This window comes from Phyllostomus hastatus, unplaced genomic scaffold, assembly GCF_019186645.2.
Source record: "Phyllostomus hastatus isolate PE091 unplaced genomic scaffold, TTU_PhHast_1.1 phas_scaffold_193, whole genome shotgun sequence".
Taxonomy (NCBI): Eukaryota; Metazoa; Chordata; class Mammalia; order Chiroptera; family Phyllostomidae; genus Phyllostomus; species Phyllostomus hastatus.
In genome coordinates this window covers 9,879,270-9,898,892 of record NW_025334015.1, presented here as the reverse complement: position 1 = coordinate 9,898,892, position 19,623 = coordinate 9,879,270, and the positions used below count along the sequence as shown (strand labels likewise).

Below are 19,623 nucleotides of genomic sequence, written 5' to 3'. Positions count from 1 at the left end.
ACCTTAAAAACCATCTAACTTCACCATTTACAGATGAGGAAAATTTAGACAGAGACTTCCTTGTGGACTGAAAGCTAAGTGAACTTGTTTTTTATCCTCACCTGAGGACATTCTTTCATTGCTTTTAGACAGAAGGGGAGAGAGAAACATCGATGTGAGACAGAAACATGGATTGGTTGCCTTCTCATACATATCCAGACCGGGGATCAAACCTGCAACCTCAGTATGTGCCCTGACCAGGTTTCAAACCCTTGACCTTCTGGTCTACAGGACGATGCTCCAACCAGCTGAGCCACACCAGCCAGGGCAAAGCTAAGCACACTTAATGGCATTCAGGGTAGGGTGGATCTGAAAGACAGGATTTGGCTCAGTGCAGGGAAGGGGAAGACCTTCAGACTACAGGCAGCAACGGTCTTTGGTCACAGTTGACCATTTGGGTACCATGTTCCATATAATTCACACACAGTGTGTTGCACAATCATATTGCTGTTATTTCTATGATCATCCCTTATTACTGTTATCCCTTATTATCTACAGGAGCCAGACTCAAACATGAATAAATAGTGATATCTGCTCTATAGTTTTCCCAGTACATTTTTGGAATACACTGCTGGCATTTGATCTGAATGGTGTGAACAAGAAAATAAGGAAGAAGAACCCTTTCATTCTATTTAACAGGATCCTTCCACCAAACACAGAGCTTCTCCTTTCTCCTCTGATGGGGTATATTCTTCCAAAGTTTGAGCCCTTTTGACAACATAGTTCTGTGTCCCCTGATTGCATTAGCTCTATAACCCTTAAGGACTGAGTTTTATCAGAAAATAGGGATACCAGGAAGAGGAGATTTGACCATAGAAATCATATGACCGTATGATACCGAGATATCCTATGAAAATGCCCATGTTTGCCAGTCACAGCAAAGGGAAATGTTTGATCACAGACCATGTTTTGGGGGCTGAAATCTAAGCAAACTTGTTTTTCCAGACACTGGCTTTTCTTCAAGTGCTCCTGTGGAATGGCTTTGCTCTCCTGTCCCAGCAGAGAGCTCTTCCCACCGGCCCTGCTTGGTGGGACCAGCACCCACATCAGAAGTTCTTTAGGTAGTCTTCAGTAAAGCACAAATGCCTTTTAAAAATCTGTTTTCTCTACTCCTGTGATTTTTGACTCCCCTAAATTTTTTTCTTACATTTAGTATTTGACAAATTTATATACATTTACCTGTTCCTTTTTATTCTGTTTCTGTTTGGAATCTCAGCCAAAGTCATTCCCCAAAGTCGACCCAGTTTAAGTGACACTCTTTCAGGGGATCCCTACCACCTACGCCAGGTTACATCCTCCTGCTGCATGCTCTTTCCAGCACCCTAAGCTGCTTCGTTCTGAACGGTCTGCTGCCCTGCTCAGACCCTAAGTCGGTCAGGGACCCAGTCTGTCCTGTGTGTCCCCAGTTCTTGGCACAGTATCTGCACTAGATAGCCCATAATTTGTTAAACTGAATTGAATTTTTATTCCCTTTTATCCCACTTTGTTTCTAATGCTTTGCAATGAAAGGCAAACTATGGAGAGCATATTTCAGCTGGGAGAAGAAGGACATTAAAGTGGATTTAGAAAGTTACATTTTGGCATAAGGTGTTTCAAGTTTGGCAGGTGATTCTCCTGATGGTAATCAAGAGCTTGCCTGTGGACCCACAGACCACTAGAAGAAAGTTATCAGATCTCCTGTGGTTCTTTCTCTGGAAACTTTGCCCAGTGCCCTGATGTGATGCACATTTTTCCAGCCTGCTGGGTGGAGAGTCCTATCCCCGGAGGATAGTTCTGGAAATGTCAGGGTGGGGAGCTTCCAAGGTTGTATTAAAGAGTTGCCGCTGAGTAACCTTGTTGGAGGTTTACCATTCTTGGAATTCTTTCTGGCTGTTTCCAGGGACCCTGTGCTCTCTGGCTTTCTCTACCATGTTGGTTTTGCTGGCAGGTCCTGTCTCCTTTCCCAGCCCATGGGTGATGATGTATCCTGAGGCCCAGCCCTCCATCCTCTGTTGTTCTCAAGTCTTTCTTCTCTGGGGATGAATCCTACTCTGAACCCTTCATCTCTGGTTCTGCATAAATTTACAACCCCATCTTGGGGCCCTTCTGCTAGGGCACTGGTCTGTGACTCTTCCTGCCTGGGAGGTGTCATTCCTTGGGAGTCTGATTGTCACCTCAAACTAAATATGCCTCTATAAGCCTTATCTTCTCTCCCCCAACATTCTCACGTGGCAGAGGTGCTCAGATTGCAGCACCTAGAATCTTCCTACGCCTTCTACATGTCTGCCCCTCCTCTCCTGCCTCACTGGTACTTTTCCAGACGTGGTTCTTGGTAGTGCCCTGGAATCCATTCCTTCCTTTCCCCTTATAACCCAGCTCCTCCTCTCTCACAACTGTGCTCACTAGAGCAGTGATTTTCAACTGGTGCGCCACAAGGATTTTTAACACATGCAATACTTGACTGCGCAGTCAGGGGCACTGACCTCTTTTTCCTCTCGGGGCATCCAGCCTGCGGCCCGAGGGCCACTTGCAGCCCGGGATGGCTGTGAATGCGGCCCAACAGAAAATCGTAGTTACTTAAAACATTATGAGATTATTTTTGTGATCATATGTCACAATGTATTTAATGTGTAGTCTAAGACAACTTTTCTTCCAATGTGGCCCAGAGACGTCAAAAGGTCGGACACCCCTGAACCAAATAAGAAAATGACAGCAGTCAACACACAATACCCATCCTGTGTGAATGAATCACAATTATGCCTATTTTTGTCAGATCAGCAAAAAAATATATTTTGGTGTGCCACAGAATTTTACTAAATAGTTTATGTGTGCCATGGGATTAAAAAGTTGAAAACCCCTTTTCTAGAGCACAGCTCTCCCTGTCCTGGATTCCTCCGGTTTGCGTGCCAGTCTACACTTTGCCACGCACTTCTGTTTTTTATTTTTACCTTTTCTTTTTATACCTCTCTTCCCCAGCTAGTGAACTAGCCTCTTGTGGGCAGAGACCAGGAACTGTTTCTCTTCCTGCCTCTGGCAGCAGGCACAGTAGCCGTCTGGCAGAATTCACTGATGGTGGTGACCTTGAACCCAGGGAGCCCTCCTGGTCAGCTTCATGCAGACTCTGTCTGAAATTGTGAAGCATGAGATGTGAGGTGAAGGGAGGGGTTAGGTTAGCACAAGTGTTGTGACTTCGTGTGAATAGACACCTCTCTAAAATTTGGAAAATTAGCGCTTTTTTCGTGTTTGAAAAAAATGAATGCCTTTTTGGTATAGTTCTTCATTGTTTAAAACTATTTTCTTCACAATGATTATCCATTGTTATCCTATAACAAGCTTGTGGAGCAGCATTATTATTACCATTGTATAGAAGACAAAAGGAAGCTTGGGAGCATTGTTTGACCGAAACCATAGAGTCCAAAGGTGTCTGAACCACATGTCCAGCCCTACTCTTCTGGTTCCCAGCCAAGTCAGTCCCAGTAAGGCATGGAGTTAAACACCAGGAAGGTATACTTTTTTATTTTTGTCCTAGAGAAGTGTGAAATCTACTGAGCAGTAGTAAACAAATTAACTCTTGCTGCAAGATTCGAATTAAGTAAAGGTGAGTAAGGACACAGACAAAATGCCGTGGGTGCAGGAAGGTAGGAGTGATGAATTAATTCGGTCTTTGTACCGAACAACAGCTGCTCTGGGAAGCTTTTCATCAGTGAGTGATTATGAGGTATGGAAGAAAGCAGGTGTGGGTGTCTGCAGGCAGCAGAATGGACAGGAGGTGGAAGACAATGCCATTCCCAGCGTGTTCTTGGCTCAGGGAGACATGCAGTGGCGATGGCTCCAGGGTGGGTGATGACCACACTGGGGTGGCATGGCCCTTGAGACAGGACAGGAAAGGCCGCAGACCTAGCAAGCCAGGCTAGCTTGTTTGATTTCACTTAGCTCCCAGTGTAGCCTGGCATTTTTTGTGGGCGTCTGCAGTTTTGATGACAAAGCAGGTTGGACATGGTAAGACTGAGCTTGTCTCTTTGCAAAATCAAGACTCTGAAAAGATACTATGATGATGCAATCTGCTTGCCAGCTTGTTCTGATGGCCTCTGCTTATTTTCCAAACTTTCTTTTTCCATTTTTTCTAAATCCCCAAATGTTATCTCTCTGCTTCATCTCTTTATTTTTCAACCTTTGTGAACCTTCTTAAGATTTTTATTTAATTAGTTGCTTATTCCAGACTCTACGTTATGGCAGTCTCATGGATTTTGGAATAACTTGATTCCATATGTTTCTAATTTATTTATACTTAACTCATCAAAATGTTCCCCCCACCTCCTTTGATGAGGTAGTTAATGGCTGAGATGTTTCATAAGCCTTAGAGTTGGCCTCTTAAAACATTTTTCTCTTTTCTTTAGTCATACAAAGCCATAACCTGCGAAGACTGCATCTATTTCATTAACCCTTGGTGAGCTAAGAAACATAAGTGTATCGCAAAGTTAATGCCCACTCAGAGCCTCTTTATACTTCCTTCCCTCCCTCTGTCCCCTTCTTTCCCATGCTTGCAGATTATCCACATGGGAAAACTATAACTAGGCATTGATTTCTGCTTACCACTTACCCATAGCCCAGCCTTTCTTTAGTTTACTTTCAGCATAAAGCAGGGCAAGTTAATTTTAACCCTCTTACCTGTTTTCCCTGCAATTTAAAAAATGATCCTCACCCAAGGATATGTTTATTGTGTTTAGAGAGAGAAGGGATAGAGGTGGAGAGAGAAAGAGACATCAATAGGTTGCCTCCCATATGCACCCCAACCAGGGATTAAGCCTGCAACATAGGCATGTGTCCCGACCAGGGATTGAACCTGCAACCTTTTGGTGTATGGGACCATGCTCTAACCAATGGAGCCACCCTGCCAGAGCTTCCCTGCAGTTTTAAAAATGAACTTGGGTCCATCTTGTGTTCCACCAACTTTATCCTAGTTTGCCGATGCCTATCTTGGGGAGGGCTGTGCTTCAGGACTCGCAAACTGTGCTGTGCATTTTTATACACGTCTGCAAAACCGCAGCAGTTGTTTCTGGAGTCCTGGTAGTCCTGGGGAGCTGTCTGGCCGGGTTGGCCCTTCAAGCGAGTTCCTTTAGCTCTCTAGTTACTGTTAGTCTCGGTACATAGCTGTAAGGGCATTTGAAGACCTCTATTTGACTAAAACCCTGCAGATTCTGGTGTTGCTGGATGTTGCTCTGCACGTAAATGCACAGATGATAAGAAGATACATATGTGTAGTTCACAGGGAGGTTTGCTTTCTTGATAAGACAATTTATCCACTTTAATTTGGCACACTCAGAGAGTATCAGGCAACAAAAGTGAAAGGAGGGAAGGAAAGGGAACTAAGAGCAATTAAATACCCAATGGACACTTGACATGCATTAATGCATTTAATCCCCACAGTAACCTATAAGGGAGAACTATTATCGGCCCTAGTTTTAAAAGAGAGAATTGAAACTAAGGAAGTTTGGGTAACCTGCTTAAGGTCACCCCACAAGTCACTGGTATTCTTTCCATTACCCAAAATTACCAGCCAATTCACATGGATAATTGAGCCTATGGGAATAATTGGGTGTGTGCAGTTTTATGACTTTTCCCAGGAAACAGCTAGAGCTACCCAGTTGTTCCACCAAGCCTCTTTCAGGCTAGCTGAATACATCTGGACCCATGTCTGTGTGCTGTATGGCTCTTGGAGAAAATACAAGTTTCCCTTTGGGGACTTTTCTTCATCCGAGGAAACCAAGAAAAGTCACTCCGGGTAAGACCGGGTGAACAGGGAGAGCAGTACATGAGGGTCGTGCTGGCTTTGGTCACAAACTGCTGACCACTTAGCGTGGTGTGGGCAGGTGCGCTCGTACATCACCCTTCATGGAATCGGCAAATGCACTGAAAAATCTTAAAAAAAAAAAAGTTCACTGAAGCCAAACGCAGCCTCTCACAACAACACCAGCTAGTACACTGACACAGATGGGTCCTACAACACCCACCTAGCAGGGGAAGCCTGTACTACAAGGGGCCCACCCTCCAGAAGATAATTCTAATTTTGGGGGGTGCCCCCTCATATGTTGATCACACATTCCTGGAACATAAACCAGCCAGGCAGGCAGCTTGGAGATCCCTACCTACCCAGACCTTTGGCCTCTTTCCGCTGACCAGAAATGTGGGTGTGGAGAGTCTATTTGGGGCCTGATATGTTGGAGGAATGGAAGGGAAGCCCACAGGAGATGTATAGGAGCAAAAAAGTACTCTTTGGGGATTCCGCTCCGAAGCTGAAGTGCAGCTGCAGCGGAGTGGAGTGGCTTCTGTGGGGAAGGACTTACAGTGAGATGCACCTGTGCATGGCCCAAGCAGTTTACATCTGTGAGCTCACCCCTGACCTCAGAGTCACTGCGATGGAAAACGCACCGTTCGCCTACCACATGCCCCACGTGTCCCCAAACTCCCCGGCGTGTTTGCCCTTTGACATCAGACTTCTGCTAATGTACTCAGGTTTTCTGATCCAAAACGGATTCTCTAAACAGCCAAACACTTGGCAGGGAACTACTTCTGGGGATAGGATACACATGGTTATGTGATAGCCATCCTGCAGCAAAACATTGGTCAGGGGGATTGGTGGAAGAAAAACACTATTTGAAAATGCATTCATTGCAGTCATGTTTACACTGCTTTTGTCAACCAGAAATATGCTTGCTTAAACAATGTCTTTGCTTTACTTCAGTCATGACTCCCTCCCAGTAGCGGACAATGTGCTCGAGTTTAACAAGTGTACGCACATGATCCAAGGGCAGTGGGCAGCTGTCTTTAGTCAACATTTTCACAAAGTGAGAATTCTCAGGAAAAGAGAAAGACACACTTAAAACAGTGTTACACATTATCTGCCTTCTCAGGAACTGCAGTACCCCCTAAGGCACTAATTTATAAATCTTTCCCCATTTTTAAAACCTAAATTTTATTTTTAGTTAAACTATAAGTACCTGGCTGGACTATCTCCTGGCACTTTTGTGCAAAATACTAAATGGGCGTGTGCAAGTGCTGTGTGAGACTGAAGATCTGGGCCAGCCAAGGCTGTTTCACTGGAAATCAGGCCACACACTAAAACAAGAAAAGACAGCAGGCAGCTGGCTACAGTATATTTCCTTTCACTTGTCTGCGCCCCATTGGTTTGCCGTTAAGGAGACTCGGTGCTTCTCAGACCCATGTGGCCTGCCCTGGCTCCTCCTCCAGCCACACTTGTTCCTTTCTGCCCGGAGGCCCGGTCCCGCACCCGGAGCTCACACAGTGCCTCAGCGCGGTTACGTGCGTTTCCGGTGGTGGTCGTCCTGACACCCCCAAATGCTGACAGCCTCACAGTGGCCTTGAGTGTGTGCCTCCAACACACCTCAGAGGGTGCTCTCGGCTGGTGGGAGAGAGTGCAGTTTTGGTGCAATTTGCCTCACAACATTGGGTCAAGAATCCTAGAACTGTAGGCTTCGGTGAGGGGGAGTTGCCTTAAATCACTGTCATTAGATGTTTTTGTTTTTGTTTCTTTAAGTGAAGGTTTTCTTTAAGGTGAAGCTTCATGGGCCCAAATTGCATAAATACCCAAAAGTGATTTTAAAATAACAGCAACTGCTTTTGGCCTACCAGAGGACAGTATCATCAAAAAGAATTATCTTTCCTTGAACTAATCTATAAAGTTAATGTAATTCTAATCACGTATTAAGTGGGATTTGTTTTTTTAAGAGACTGGTGAGATGATTCTAAAATTAACTGGAAAAATAAATTAATGGCAATAGCCAAGACATTTTTGTAAAAAGAATAAAGAGGGGGGACTTGTTCTACCCAATAACAAAACTTGCTGAAAAAAAAATCCATAATAATAGGCTCATGTATGAGTTCCATAGAACAGGGTTCAGAAAGAGACACATGTGTACATAGTATAACCTGACTACTTTTAGGGCCCCGTATGGCCCAATGTATGTACAGAATTATATTCAAAGACAACAGAATTCTGACTACAAAAGCCTTGAACATGAAGAGCTTTAGTTTTTCTCAAAGGAGTGTGTTCATAAAGTTTACACAGCACACCCCTTAAAACGCATTCCGGAAATCCTCTGTAAGGAGCCTTGCTCTCCCCAGGGCTGCAGACTCATGGCCGCCTCTAAACACCGTGCCCTCCTTCTGACCCACGGGGTTTCCCAGCTCTCGCCTCCCCCAGCCTCTCTGCCCCTGTCACCCACGCCTTCACGCAGCAGCGTCCCAGTTGCCTTTTCTATTGCAACCACCTCCCCAGGGGACAGCCCTACACAAGGGTCATTCTTTTCCCAGTTTGTGTTTCTGGAGGGTAGGAGATTCTCAGAATTCTGGTGACCAAAATTCCCCAGAAGACTCCCAGAATCCTGATGCTCAGAAATTCCCAACCTCATTGCTTTGGGAACTTACAGTATCTTAAAGCTGGCAATTTAAGTCACTGGCTAGTCTTCGTGTGGTTTTGGGATTGTTCGCTGTGCATTTAGAAAAAACAAAGTGATATTTACATTTTACAAAATAAACACTTTGTACTATGTGTGCCAATAGATTAGCATACATATCACTATGTTGGGAACATATATATGTTTTTATCTACATAGGAACAATTAGGAACTTTATCTACCATTTTTGGTTGAAAGCTGGGAGGGAAAACTTCTACTTTATGTATTTCTGAATAGTTTTACATTTCTTTAATAATAAATTATGGTACTTTGGTAATAAAACAAAGTAGTAGTTAAAATATTTGACTGTCTTTTGTTTTAACTTATATTCAGTCAAAATTCACTATTTTAGGGCATGGTTATGAGTTTGGACAGAAGCATAAAGCTGTATAACCACTAACACAATCCAGGTACAAAACAGTCTCATCACTTCACCACCACCCCAATTCCTTTGTAGTCAAATTTTTCCCTTACCTTTAACCTCTGGCACCCACTGATCTCTTCTCCACCCCTAATTCTGCCTTTTCCAGAATGTCATATAAATGGAATTATACCACCCTTTGAGTCCGGCTTCTTTCATTCTGCATAGTGCATTAGATTCATCCATGCTGTTGCAAGGATCAGTAGTGTGTTCCCATTTTACTCCTGAATGGTTGGCCATTGCACATAGGTACCACAGTTATTTATCCATCCCCCGTTGAAGGATATCTGGATTGTTTCCAGTGTCTGTTAATTACTAATAATACTGCTGTAAACATCTGCATATAGGTTGTTGTGTTTCCTTTTTACTTGGATTAATGCCTACAAGAGGGGATTGCTGGGTAATACAGTAACATACAGTTTAACTTTATTAGAAACTAGCTGCTAAGCTGCCAAGGCCAAATGCCCAGGCATCACAGGGCACTGTCTCCCAGACTGGACAGTCAGTCCTTCAACAAATTCTTTCACCCTCAACTGTAAAGTACACCCCAAATCTGACCACCTCTCCCTGCTGCACCTGCTACCTCTCTGGCCCGCACCGTAATTGCCTCTGGGCCAGAATATTGTCTTGCCTCCTAGCTTCTCTCCTTCTAGCAGTAGCCATGGGGATCTTAAAGTCATAAACTAGACCATGTTCTTCCCTAGCTCAAATCTCACCAATGCTTTTGTTACTTTCTGAATAAAATCCAAATTATTTGCTCCAGCCTACAAGACCCTCTATGATCTGACTGCAGCAGATTTCTCCACATTTGTGTCTCCTGTGATTCCCCCCTTGCTTGCTCTGCTCTTTGCTCTTCTTTGAACCCAAGCTCACTCCCACTGCAGGGGTTGGCATGAATTGCTTCTGTGCTTAGAGTGTCCTTCCCTGTGTTTCCTTGAGGCTCTCCTCTCCACTGAGTCACTTGTCGCCTGCCAAAATGTCATCTTTCCATAGAAGCCATCCCTTGATTCCTCTATCTGAATTACCGGCCCGATCTTCACAGTCTGCTACATTTTTTCTCCATACAGTTTATTACTCCTGGACATTGTATATTTATTTCTTTACCCTCTACTTCCCTGACTGAAATGTAAGTTCCATGACTGTGGGACTTATATCCCCAGCCTTCAGAACGGAGTATAGACGATAGTAGATGCTCAATAAACACTTATGGCAAGATGGAATACAGGATTAGATTAAGACCCACAGATTCCTTTCACCCTGTTTCACACCTACTTCTCTAGAGGTAATAACTGTAAGTTGCTTGGTGACCAACTTCCTGGACTATACACATTAAAAGTGCATTTGTAAAGGCAGACACAAATTTTTTATGATAATGTAAATTGTTCTATTTTAAAATTTTCTCTCAATGATATAATTTAGACATTTTATATTGTTAGTTTATATATAGTTTATCTGTCAGTGTATATAAGTATAGATAGTTCTTTTAACAATTACATTGTAACCCATGCTATAGATGGACCACGATTTATTTAACCATTTTCCTATTGATAGATATATGGGTGATTTTCCTCTTTTCACTATTATCAACAAGGCTGCAGTGAATATATTTGTACATAAATCTTTGTGCCCATAGCAAATGGGTCTCAAATTTTGGAACTACCTGGTCAATAATTTGATAGATACTGCTTAGTTGATCTTTCTGAAAGATTATATTATTTTTACACACTCATCAACAATATGTGAGTGCCTATTACCTCATATCCTTGCCAACACTAAATGTTACCATACTTCCAAAATATTTTTCAATGTTAAGCAAAAAAACTTTTTTAACTCTCTTATAAAAGAGAAAGTTGAAACTCAGGTAATTAAAAGCCTCACTCAAAAGTAGGCAACTAGCCACCTCCTGTACTGATAAGCTCTCAGGTTTCCAGATTTAGTTAGCCTGCTTAGTAAAGAAAGACAGTTTTGCCCTGGCTGGGTTGCTCAGTTGGTCAGAGCATCATCCCATACACCAAAATGTTGTGAGTTCGATCCCCGGTCAGGGTACATTGGGTACATACCTAGGCTATGGGTTTGATCCCCAGTTGCAGCGTGTATGGGAAGCAACTGACTGATCTTTCTCCCTCACACTGATGTCTCCCTCTCTCTCTCCCCTTTCCTCTCTCTAAAATCAATAAACATATCCTTGGCATGAGGATTAAAAAAGAAAGACAGTTTCTTTGGAAGAAATGGCAGAACTAAAGGAGTAAAGTGATAATTTTGAGATAAGAAACATCTACCTGTGTCAGAAAATTTTAGAATCTTATTTCAAGTCATAGCATTTCATAATGTACAATGGCAGATCCCAAACCACTGTCCCGGTGTCCTTATTTTTTTTGCTATGAAATGTCTTTCCCAGATTTTTTTTTCTTTCTTAAAAAGAACCTACAACATAAAACCTCAAGTGTTAGCATTGGCTGGAGAGTTACTAGAAGTCATAGCCCTTGGTGATTTATTATTTAACAATGTTGTGGTTTTGACTGAGCCTTGCTAGAAGTATAGTCAAAGAACAAGGGAAGTCTTCTGTTTTGATAGCTATGACCGGGTCCAAAACAGAAGCATAAGAATGAGCAAGAAGAGAAATGCCAACCCAGAGCAGAGAGAGAACATGCGTAGCACCTCGTGCTTCATGCTGTTCATTGGTTTGACCCAGAGCCAGGGTGAGTGTTGCTGGCTCAGGTCCTTGCCTTGTCCTCCTGGTGAGTGGTCAGGGCTGGACTGAGTCCCAGAGGGTAGCCCCTGAGTCTCCTTGATTGTCATCAGGTAGCAAGATGGGCTTGGGATGAGAGACGCTTTTGTGGCATCAGCAAGTTAGAGTCTGAAGGATTCTTTGAAATGTTCTACTTTTACTTACTATAGGAATGAGAACACTGAAGCCCAGAGAGATAACATGGTTTACACAGGTAATGGTCAGGACGCTTGAAACCCAACACCATTGAATCACGAAAAGGAAGAGTTTAGTTGAACTTTAGAGACATACATATTCTTGGACAGAAGAGTACTCTTGCCTTGATATTCCTCAAGCAGGAATGTCACACAACTAGCCTGTCTGCCACCCTGCTGTCCTCGCCCTGCATGGCAGACAGCATTAATCAACCTCGGCTGTCTTTCTTCAGCCAAGCTCTAGCCCAGCCTGAGAATTCTGCTTAACACAGTACTTAACACAGTGCTGCTTAACACAGGAACTGCAGCTCATGGGCGGCTAGTCATGGTGCGTCTGAGTTCTCATGTGAATTAAAATCATTTTGCACCGCCGCACCCCCCCCGCCCCCACCAAGTGACTCAAGTGACTTGGGATGGTGATAAGAGCATGGACTTTAAGCCAGGAGAACTTGGTTTGACTCCTGAATCTGCTTGTTCCAAACTCTGTGGTCTTGGGCAAGTCCCTCAGTCTTCATGGGGCTGTCTCCTTGTCTCGGAGATGAGGGAGTTTTAAATTAAAGAACCTTTCAGCATCCTTTCCAGATGTGAGAAATGTTATGATTCAAGGTACATAGACTTCTCAGGAGGCATTCACAGTTACAACTATGTATATTTATAAAGACCACAGGTGGGTCTCAGGCAGTTTGTATATTACAGATCTATTTTAGCTTTCTTACCTGTGTGTTTCTAGTGTGTTCTGACTACTTCCTCTCATCTGCTCAGTCCCATTGACCCATATCTCTGAAACCACAATTTAGGGATTCAAAAGACAGAGAGGGTGGGGAGAAGAGTCACTTAGAACCACAGGAACTGCAGGAACCTCTTCTCCGAGACGGGGGACTTGAATGTTCTCACACACCAGGCTGCGCAAATCTGGGTGTTTCCTGCCCACCCAGCCATTACAGGTCTTGACTTGCTTCTTTTTCCTCTGCAACCTTATGATCTGGAGGCCCTACCAATCAGTCAGTCTCAACACGTGGTCCTCCAAGGGCCCCTGGCCTCCTTCCACCCCTGCTCCTTGGGTGACTTGCCTCCTTGTTTGTCTTCCAGGCCCCACTTCCCTTCGGGCATATCCTGTCCTCTCGGTGATCACCCGGCAGCCCACAGTCATCTCTCCCCTGGTCCCCGCCACCCCGGGAATCGCCCAGGCACTGTCCTGCCACCCCTCTGCCGAGGCTGCCTCCGCAGAGGCCCCTGGTGGCGAGGCCCCAGGCAGCAGCGAGTCAGAGACGGAGCAGCTCACTCACCGGCAGAAGAAACCACGCCGGAGTCGGACCATCTTCACCGAGCTGCAGCTCATGGGCCTGGAGAAGAAGTTCCAGAAGCAGAAGTACTTGTCCACCCCAGACAGGTGAGGACACAGGGAGGGAGCTGCCCACAATTAAGACCCTTGAGAAGGGGAGGCTCCTTTTGCTCTCACAGTGGACACCTAGGCACAAGGACCGTTAGGGAGATGTAGGACACTGTCAGGATTCTAGTCCTTGGCTCACCTCACCTCAGCCTTGGTTCAGCAGCATCCAGCCCCCGTGAATTCATTACACTGGGCCCTGGAGGAACCCGCCTGTTGTCAAATTGGTACTGCTCACCATCTCTTCATATTTTCATTTAACTACTCCAGTTTAACAAACAAGGTAGAAGTTAGAAGATGGTTGCCCAGGCTCTCAGCTAGGGAGCAGGGTTGGTTTATAATGTCGCTCACGCTTAGGAGCAGAGGCAGTGGGACTAAATCTGGACCTGGGATCCAGGGTCTCAGGCTTCGCCTCACTCTCCAGCTTCTACCTAGTCCAGTCTGCCGCCTGGCTCCTGATGGACAGGCTGGGTTGATGGGGTTGGGGAGCTGTCAGATGTCGGGGTGAATTTGATGACTGGCAAGCCAGAACCACTTGGCCAAGGCCAAGGAGGACCTGGACTGGACGACATTCCCTTCTTTAAACCCTTTTGAGATCCAGATGAGGGTGGCTGGGACTCCTGAGTTACTCACAGGTTTTAAACACCTCACCCTCTTTCTTTACTTCAGTATCTTAACTGAAACACGTCCATGAGTGCATGTCTTATCAGGTTCCCCAGATCACTCTGGACCTCACTGTGATCCTATTTTTATTGGGAGTATTTTCCAGGAGAAAGGAAGGAAGCGCAAATGCATCTCTTAAGCTATTTAGTAGCTGTGTGATAAAAATTCAAGTGAGGTCTGCAAATCACTGAGTAAAAGAGAATTTGTTAACTGATTCAATTAGCTGGGCACCATCAGCTATTTGCTGAGGGTCTTCTGTACTGGGCCTTGTGGGAGGGGCCAGAAAGTACTAGACAGGAGTCCTGCTCCTGAGGAGGTCTCGGGGAAGGGAGTGACTGCCACACTGCAACCCAGGGGGCGGGGGGCTGGTGCCGGTCTGGGACCAAGGGCAGTATGAGCACAGGGAAGTTGCTGCAAGTCAGGGGATTGGGGGCACTTCTCAGAGCAGGCACCATTTAGGAAGAGGCTTGATTTCAGGAGGGAGAGCCACAGAGGGGATGTCACATCAAAGGCACAGAAACATGGCACTGGGCACACTGAGGGAATTAATTGCAAGGGGTTGGGCAGGACATCTCCAACTAAAGGTGTCACTGGGGGCGTGATGGGAGATGAGGCTGCAGAAGTGAGAAGAACTCATTTGCCTAGCCAAAAGATGTGCACTTGGTTGTTAAGGCCACCCATCAGCAGCCATTAAGAGCTGGAAGTGACATGGCCGGACTTTAGAATCCTCACATGGATGGCACCATTAATGATTGATTAGAGAGGGATGACATAGAGCAGGGATACCACGGCATCTGGGGACATCACAGGAGGTTCAACTGAAGGTGGTCACAGTGGGAAGAGAGAGGGGAGAGAGTAGGTTGGAGAACAGATTTGAAGATGGGACAGACAGAATTGGCATTGCCATGGGAAGCGAAACGAGAGTTGAGCACTCTGTGGTTCCTGGATTAGGCCACCAGACACGCAGGGGTACAGTTCACTGAAGCTGGAAGGCTGAGGACAGAGTGGGTTTTGCGGAGAAAGAGTGAGTCCTGTTTAGACATGAGCATTTGGGTTGCCTTCAGGTGGACAGTGGAGACAGGTCTGTGAATTGGGGATTAAGAGATGCGATCTCTAGGTATTAAATGGCTATTTTGATGGCCCAGTACACACTGAAGAGCCTCACGTACTGGGGTGACCAGGCGGAGTGGGCACCATATTTTATAAGCCATGTGGTGGTATATCCAAAGGCCTCCAATGTGCATGGGTACAATTTTAGGCTTATTTTCGAGAGGTCAAGAATTTTTTTTAAACAGAAGTCTTAGTTCCCAGTAAGCCTCCCAGAGCTTCCTGATACCTGCCCGGGCACCTCTCAGGTGACCTACACAGGGTTGATTCACTTGCCTGGGGAGGACGACACCAACTGACTGGCACCGAAGCTGCCGCCTTAACCTGCCCTCTCCGATGTTCCTCACTTCTGTACGTGACGGTGACCAGGGCCAGGAGCACGCCCTCCTTCCACAGCCCTCTCCCTCTTCCCCACTGTTTGTTTCTCCAGTTTCCTAGGTGACTCCATTTAAGCCAATATGCAGGGAAGTGAGAATTTGTAACGGTGGCAGGTAATGAGAGAAAGCTGATGACAGCGAAGTGTGTTTCTGCAGCCAGAGTGAGTCAAGGGTGCATTTTTCCCAAGTGAGCTAACGCCATGTGCTCACGCAGTGGCAGAGCTGTGGACTAAACCTTCTGCTGAGGAGCGCACCTAGTGGCCTCTGGTGAACCTGCTCCAAGGCACGGTGAGAGCCCACCTGTGTCTAGGGAGGCCTGGGAGACCAGAGTCCGTGGGGTTGACCCCTGGGCTCCTGGTTCTTAGTGAATGACTTGCTTCCTTTGTGGGGAGAGCTGAGTGCTCTTGGCACTGGGAGTTTATTAGCTTCAGTCTGTTAATCACCTTCAATAAAACTGTCAGCTGGCAGTAGCTCTTTTACTGGGACAACCAGATACATGTGAATGCAGATCTAAGACAGGGTCTGAAGGCCTTTGAAAAAAGACTTTTTATTTTTAGAGATTTAAATTGTGCACTCTGGTCAGAGCAGGGGAGCAGCGGCATCTGGGAGTAGCACCTGGAACCTTCATTGTCTGTACCCACCACTCTTCCTGCTGGGAGGATGTTACTCATCGCCCCTTAGCTGAGAAAGTTGCAGCTGAAAACTCATACCTGAGAGTCCCCATGGCTCAATGTGGTGGCTGTGGGGGCCTGCATAAGATAATAGACTTTGATCCACAAATTGCAATCCTCAGAAACCCAGGGAGCTTCAAAAATGGTGGAACTGCTGAAGCTGTATCAAGGGTGCTCAGCCCCAGTGGCTGTTTTGGAAGTCCACGCTGCCTCAGTGACCAGGGCTGGAACCACGCAGGGACAGCTGATGTTAGCTCTGGAAATAGTCCTTCCAGTTGCTTCCCAGTAGACCTGGGATTCTTAGCAACATAAGTCAACAGCTACATTATCGAGGACTGAGGTTGAAAGCTGGGTTCCCTTTCTCATTTCATCTGCTTCGCTTGGGTTGTTTGCACTCCTTGTGACAAGCGCCCTTGCATTTTCTTCACAAAAGTCCAAGCAAGAGCTTCCCTCTGACAGATCTAACTTGCACCAAAAAATGGTGGGTGGAAGTGAACCCACCCAGGAGGAGGGTATAAGTCCGATGTGAGTAGATTTGAATCCTGGCTTCACTTTTTCCTCTAGGATCAGCTACCAGGGGTCAGCACATTATTTTCCTGTCCAGGGCCAGAGAGAAACACTAATTCAAAAGAACATAAGCACTGCTATGTTTATTGCAGCATTATTTACAATAGCCAAGATTTGGAAGCAGCCCAAGTGTCCCATCAGTAGATGAGTGGATAAAACAATTGTGGGACATTTACACAATGGAATTCTACTCGGCTGTAAAAGAGAAGAAAATTTTACCCTTTGCGAGAGCATGGATGGGCCTGGAGAACATTATGCTAAGTGAAATAAGCCAGTCAGAGAAAGACAAGTGCCATATGGTTTCACTCAAATGTGAAATCTAATAAACACACTGAACTAACAAGCAAAATACAGACAGACTCACAGATAGAGAGCAGGATGACAGCTCTTGGGGGAAGATCGAGGGGATGGAGGTTTGCAGCAAAAATAAAGAAAGAACTCATGGACGCAAACAACAATATGGTGATTATGGGGGGAGGGGGGAGAGGGAGGTGGAAGGGGGATAAATGGTAATGAAAAAAACACAATAAAAAATAAACTATTTAAAAATAAGAGTAAATATTTTAGGCTTTGTGGGCCATACAGTCTCTGTCAAAATTACTCAACTCAGAGGTTGTAGCATGAAAGCAGCCCCAGACAATGTGTGAACAAATGAAACTTTTACTGAAACAAATGTGTTCCAATAAAACATTATTTACAAACACAAGCAGCTGACAGGATTTGGCCATGGTTTCCAAGAGATTCTAATCTCTTTGAGCCTCAGATCTGTCGTGCGTAAAATGGGAATAATTATACCTATTTCACAGAATTGTGAAAGGAATAAGCAAGACAAAACATCACTAGGGGCTTAGCACAGAGCCCGGGACACTGCAATACCTGGGAAGTATTTGCTGTGTGGTTGGCGTTTGCTTCAACTGCTCACTTCTCAGCAATGGCCTTGACGTTCAAGACCTTTCAGAAGGCTGCAGAGAAATGCAGAACTGTTAGCAGTAGACTGGAGAGGAGGAGGGGCTGCAGATGTACTGGTTCTTTTGGAATCTGGCATTATGACAATTCAGGGAGGCTACTGTGACTCAATCCATCAGAAAGCATTTCTGAGCTCTCGCTCTGGGGTTAGAATATGATAGGCATTTTTGTGGTTACAAAAGAAGCCGAAGATGTACTCTGTTCTTGCAGTTGAGTTAGGGAGGCAGAAATAACTGATGTGAAGCAATTAGAGACCAGCTGAGAACTGGGAGCCACCTGGGTGGTGACTGACCCGTGGGTGGGGATAGAGGCAACAACCTGCATGAGCTGGGGGTGTCCAGGAGGCTCCTGCACAGGAGGTGGGACTTGAGCTGGTTCTGGAGTGAGGAAAATATGACTTTCCCTTTCCTCGCCAGTATAGGTTCTGAGTCAGAATCGTCAGTTTGTATAAAATCATAGTAAAGACTGTAAGGTTAGGAAGGACTTTGCAGTGAAGGCTCAGAAAGTATTTTCAGGTCCAATGTAGATAGTCCTTGGTCGTGGGCATTCATTTCTAGCTTCCCAGAGTTCCATCCATAGGGCTTTTGGAAAGAAAGCACAGCTCCTTGAGGAAGAAATGGTTTAACGGGGCAGGTTTGAATTTCGATAGCAGTGCCTGGAGCCAGTGAACAGGACCCCATCTCTACTGCCCTTCCTCTTCTTCCTCATCTTTCTTTTGTGTCTTATGCCTTCTAGGTTGGACTTGGCCCAGTCTCTGGGACTCACTCAACTGCAGGTGAAGACTTGGTACCAGAATCGCAGGATGAAGTGGAAGAAAATGGTAAGGAAGAAGAGAGTGAGTCTAACCACGTGCCTATCGTGGCGGGACAAATTCTTCCTGCAGGGCTGGGAAGGAGGCGGGGAGGACCGGCCAGTGGTTTGGGCTCCAGAGCTGGGAAGGCCGTTTATGGTGCCGGCTGGGAGGGGGGCCCTGTGAACAGAAGGATAAGCCACTCTTCCTGAGCTGGATTTCCTGACCAGAAGGATATTCTTTTCCACTGTTTCCTTAGAAATAACAGAAAGTGAAAACCCACAAGCTTCTCACTTGCTAGATTTAACCCCACCTGCTAGCCTCTGCAAAGACCTTCCTTCCCCCTCCCACTTGTAGCTAAGAATAGAAGCCAGTGCTCTTTGTTTATGATGACATTTGGGACGCATCTGTTCTCATAGCTGGGTGTCCCCTAATGCAGTGAGTGATTCTCAGACTTCAGAGTGCATCAGGCTAGCCTGGGTGGCAGGTAAAAAGTGGTGCTCCGGGCTCCCCCCAGCATTCTGATTCCATGCCCCAGGACAGCGGTGGGCACGGGCACATTGGCAAGCGCTCAGCGTCCTCTGATGCGCGTGGTAGAATGAGTACGGTTTCCCAAATACGGATCTAGTTGCCTAGCTTGTAAATCGTTCCATCTTTGTTTTTTAAGTGAACCTGTTAGAATAAATAGGACCTTAAAACAAGGATAAATGTCTACATCTTGAGGAACTGAGTTTCATAGTAGTCCACCCCTGCTTCTTTGTAGAGGCATGTTAAATCAAAATTTTCCAAAGTAGCTCAGTGTTTCATTTCCAGTTTTGTAACCCACTAGGAACAAGGTCAGAGCCCAGAGAGAAGAGGCAGGGAGGATGACGGCGGGAAGAAGCTCTGCTCTGTTCTTTAGGGACCAGGGACCAGGGCCTCTGACGTGAGCCTTTCTCATATCCTTGCCAAATCTTATTGAGCCTTTCTCCCCTCACATGCGTTGGGTGGCCCAGGCCTGCCTGCATCATGTTCTAGTTTGCTAACCCATCTGATCACAAGCCATATTTTCTAAGGAGGGACTGGAATATGATGTTTTTCACCTTTACTGGTGAAAACTAAGGTCCCCCCCCAAAAAAAATTTAATGGATATTTTCAAACAGGTAATAAGTATTAAGATATTTTCTCAGTTTTGTGTTTTTGTCTAATAATATTTTTTCTTAAAAATTTAGTTTTTGCTATGCTTGCTAATGAGGAGAAAAAAATAAATTACTAATGAGT

The 19,623-nt window shown here is 45.4% G+C and overlaps 1 protein-coding gene across 1 annotated transcript in view; it reads left to right on the top strand.

Annotated features, from left to right (window-relative positions):
* BARX2 (BARX homeobox 2) overlaps positions 1–19,623 on the top strand; it is a 74,569-nt gene that overhangs the window by 41,183 nt on the left and 13,763 nt on the right. The window contains exons 2-3 of the mRNA XM_045860268.1: positions 12,925–13,225; positions 18,309–18,393. Coding sequence (XP_045716224.1) covers positions 12,925–13,225; positions 18,309–18,393 — 386 coding nt within the window. The remainder of the gene's footprint in view (positions 1–12,924; positions 13,226–18,308; positions 18,394–19,623) is intronic.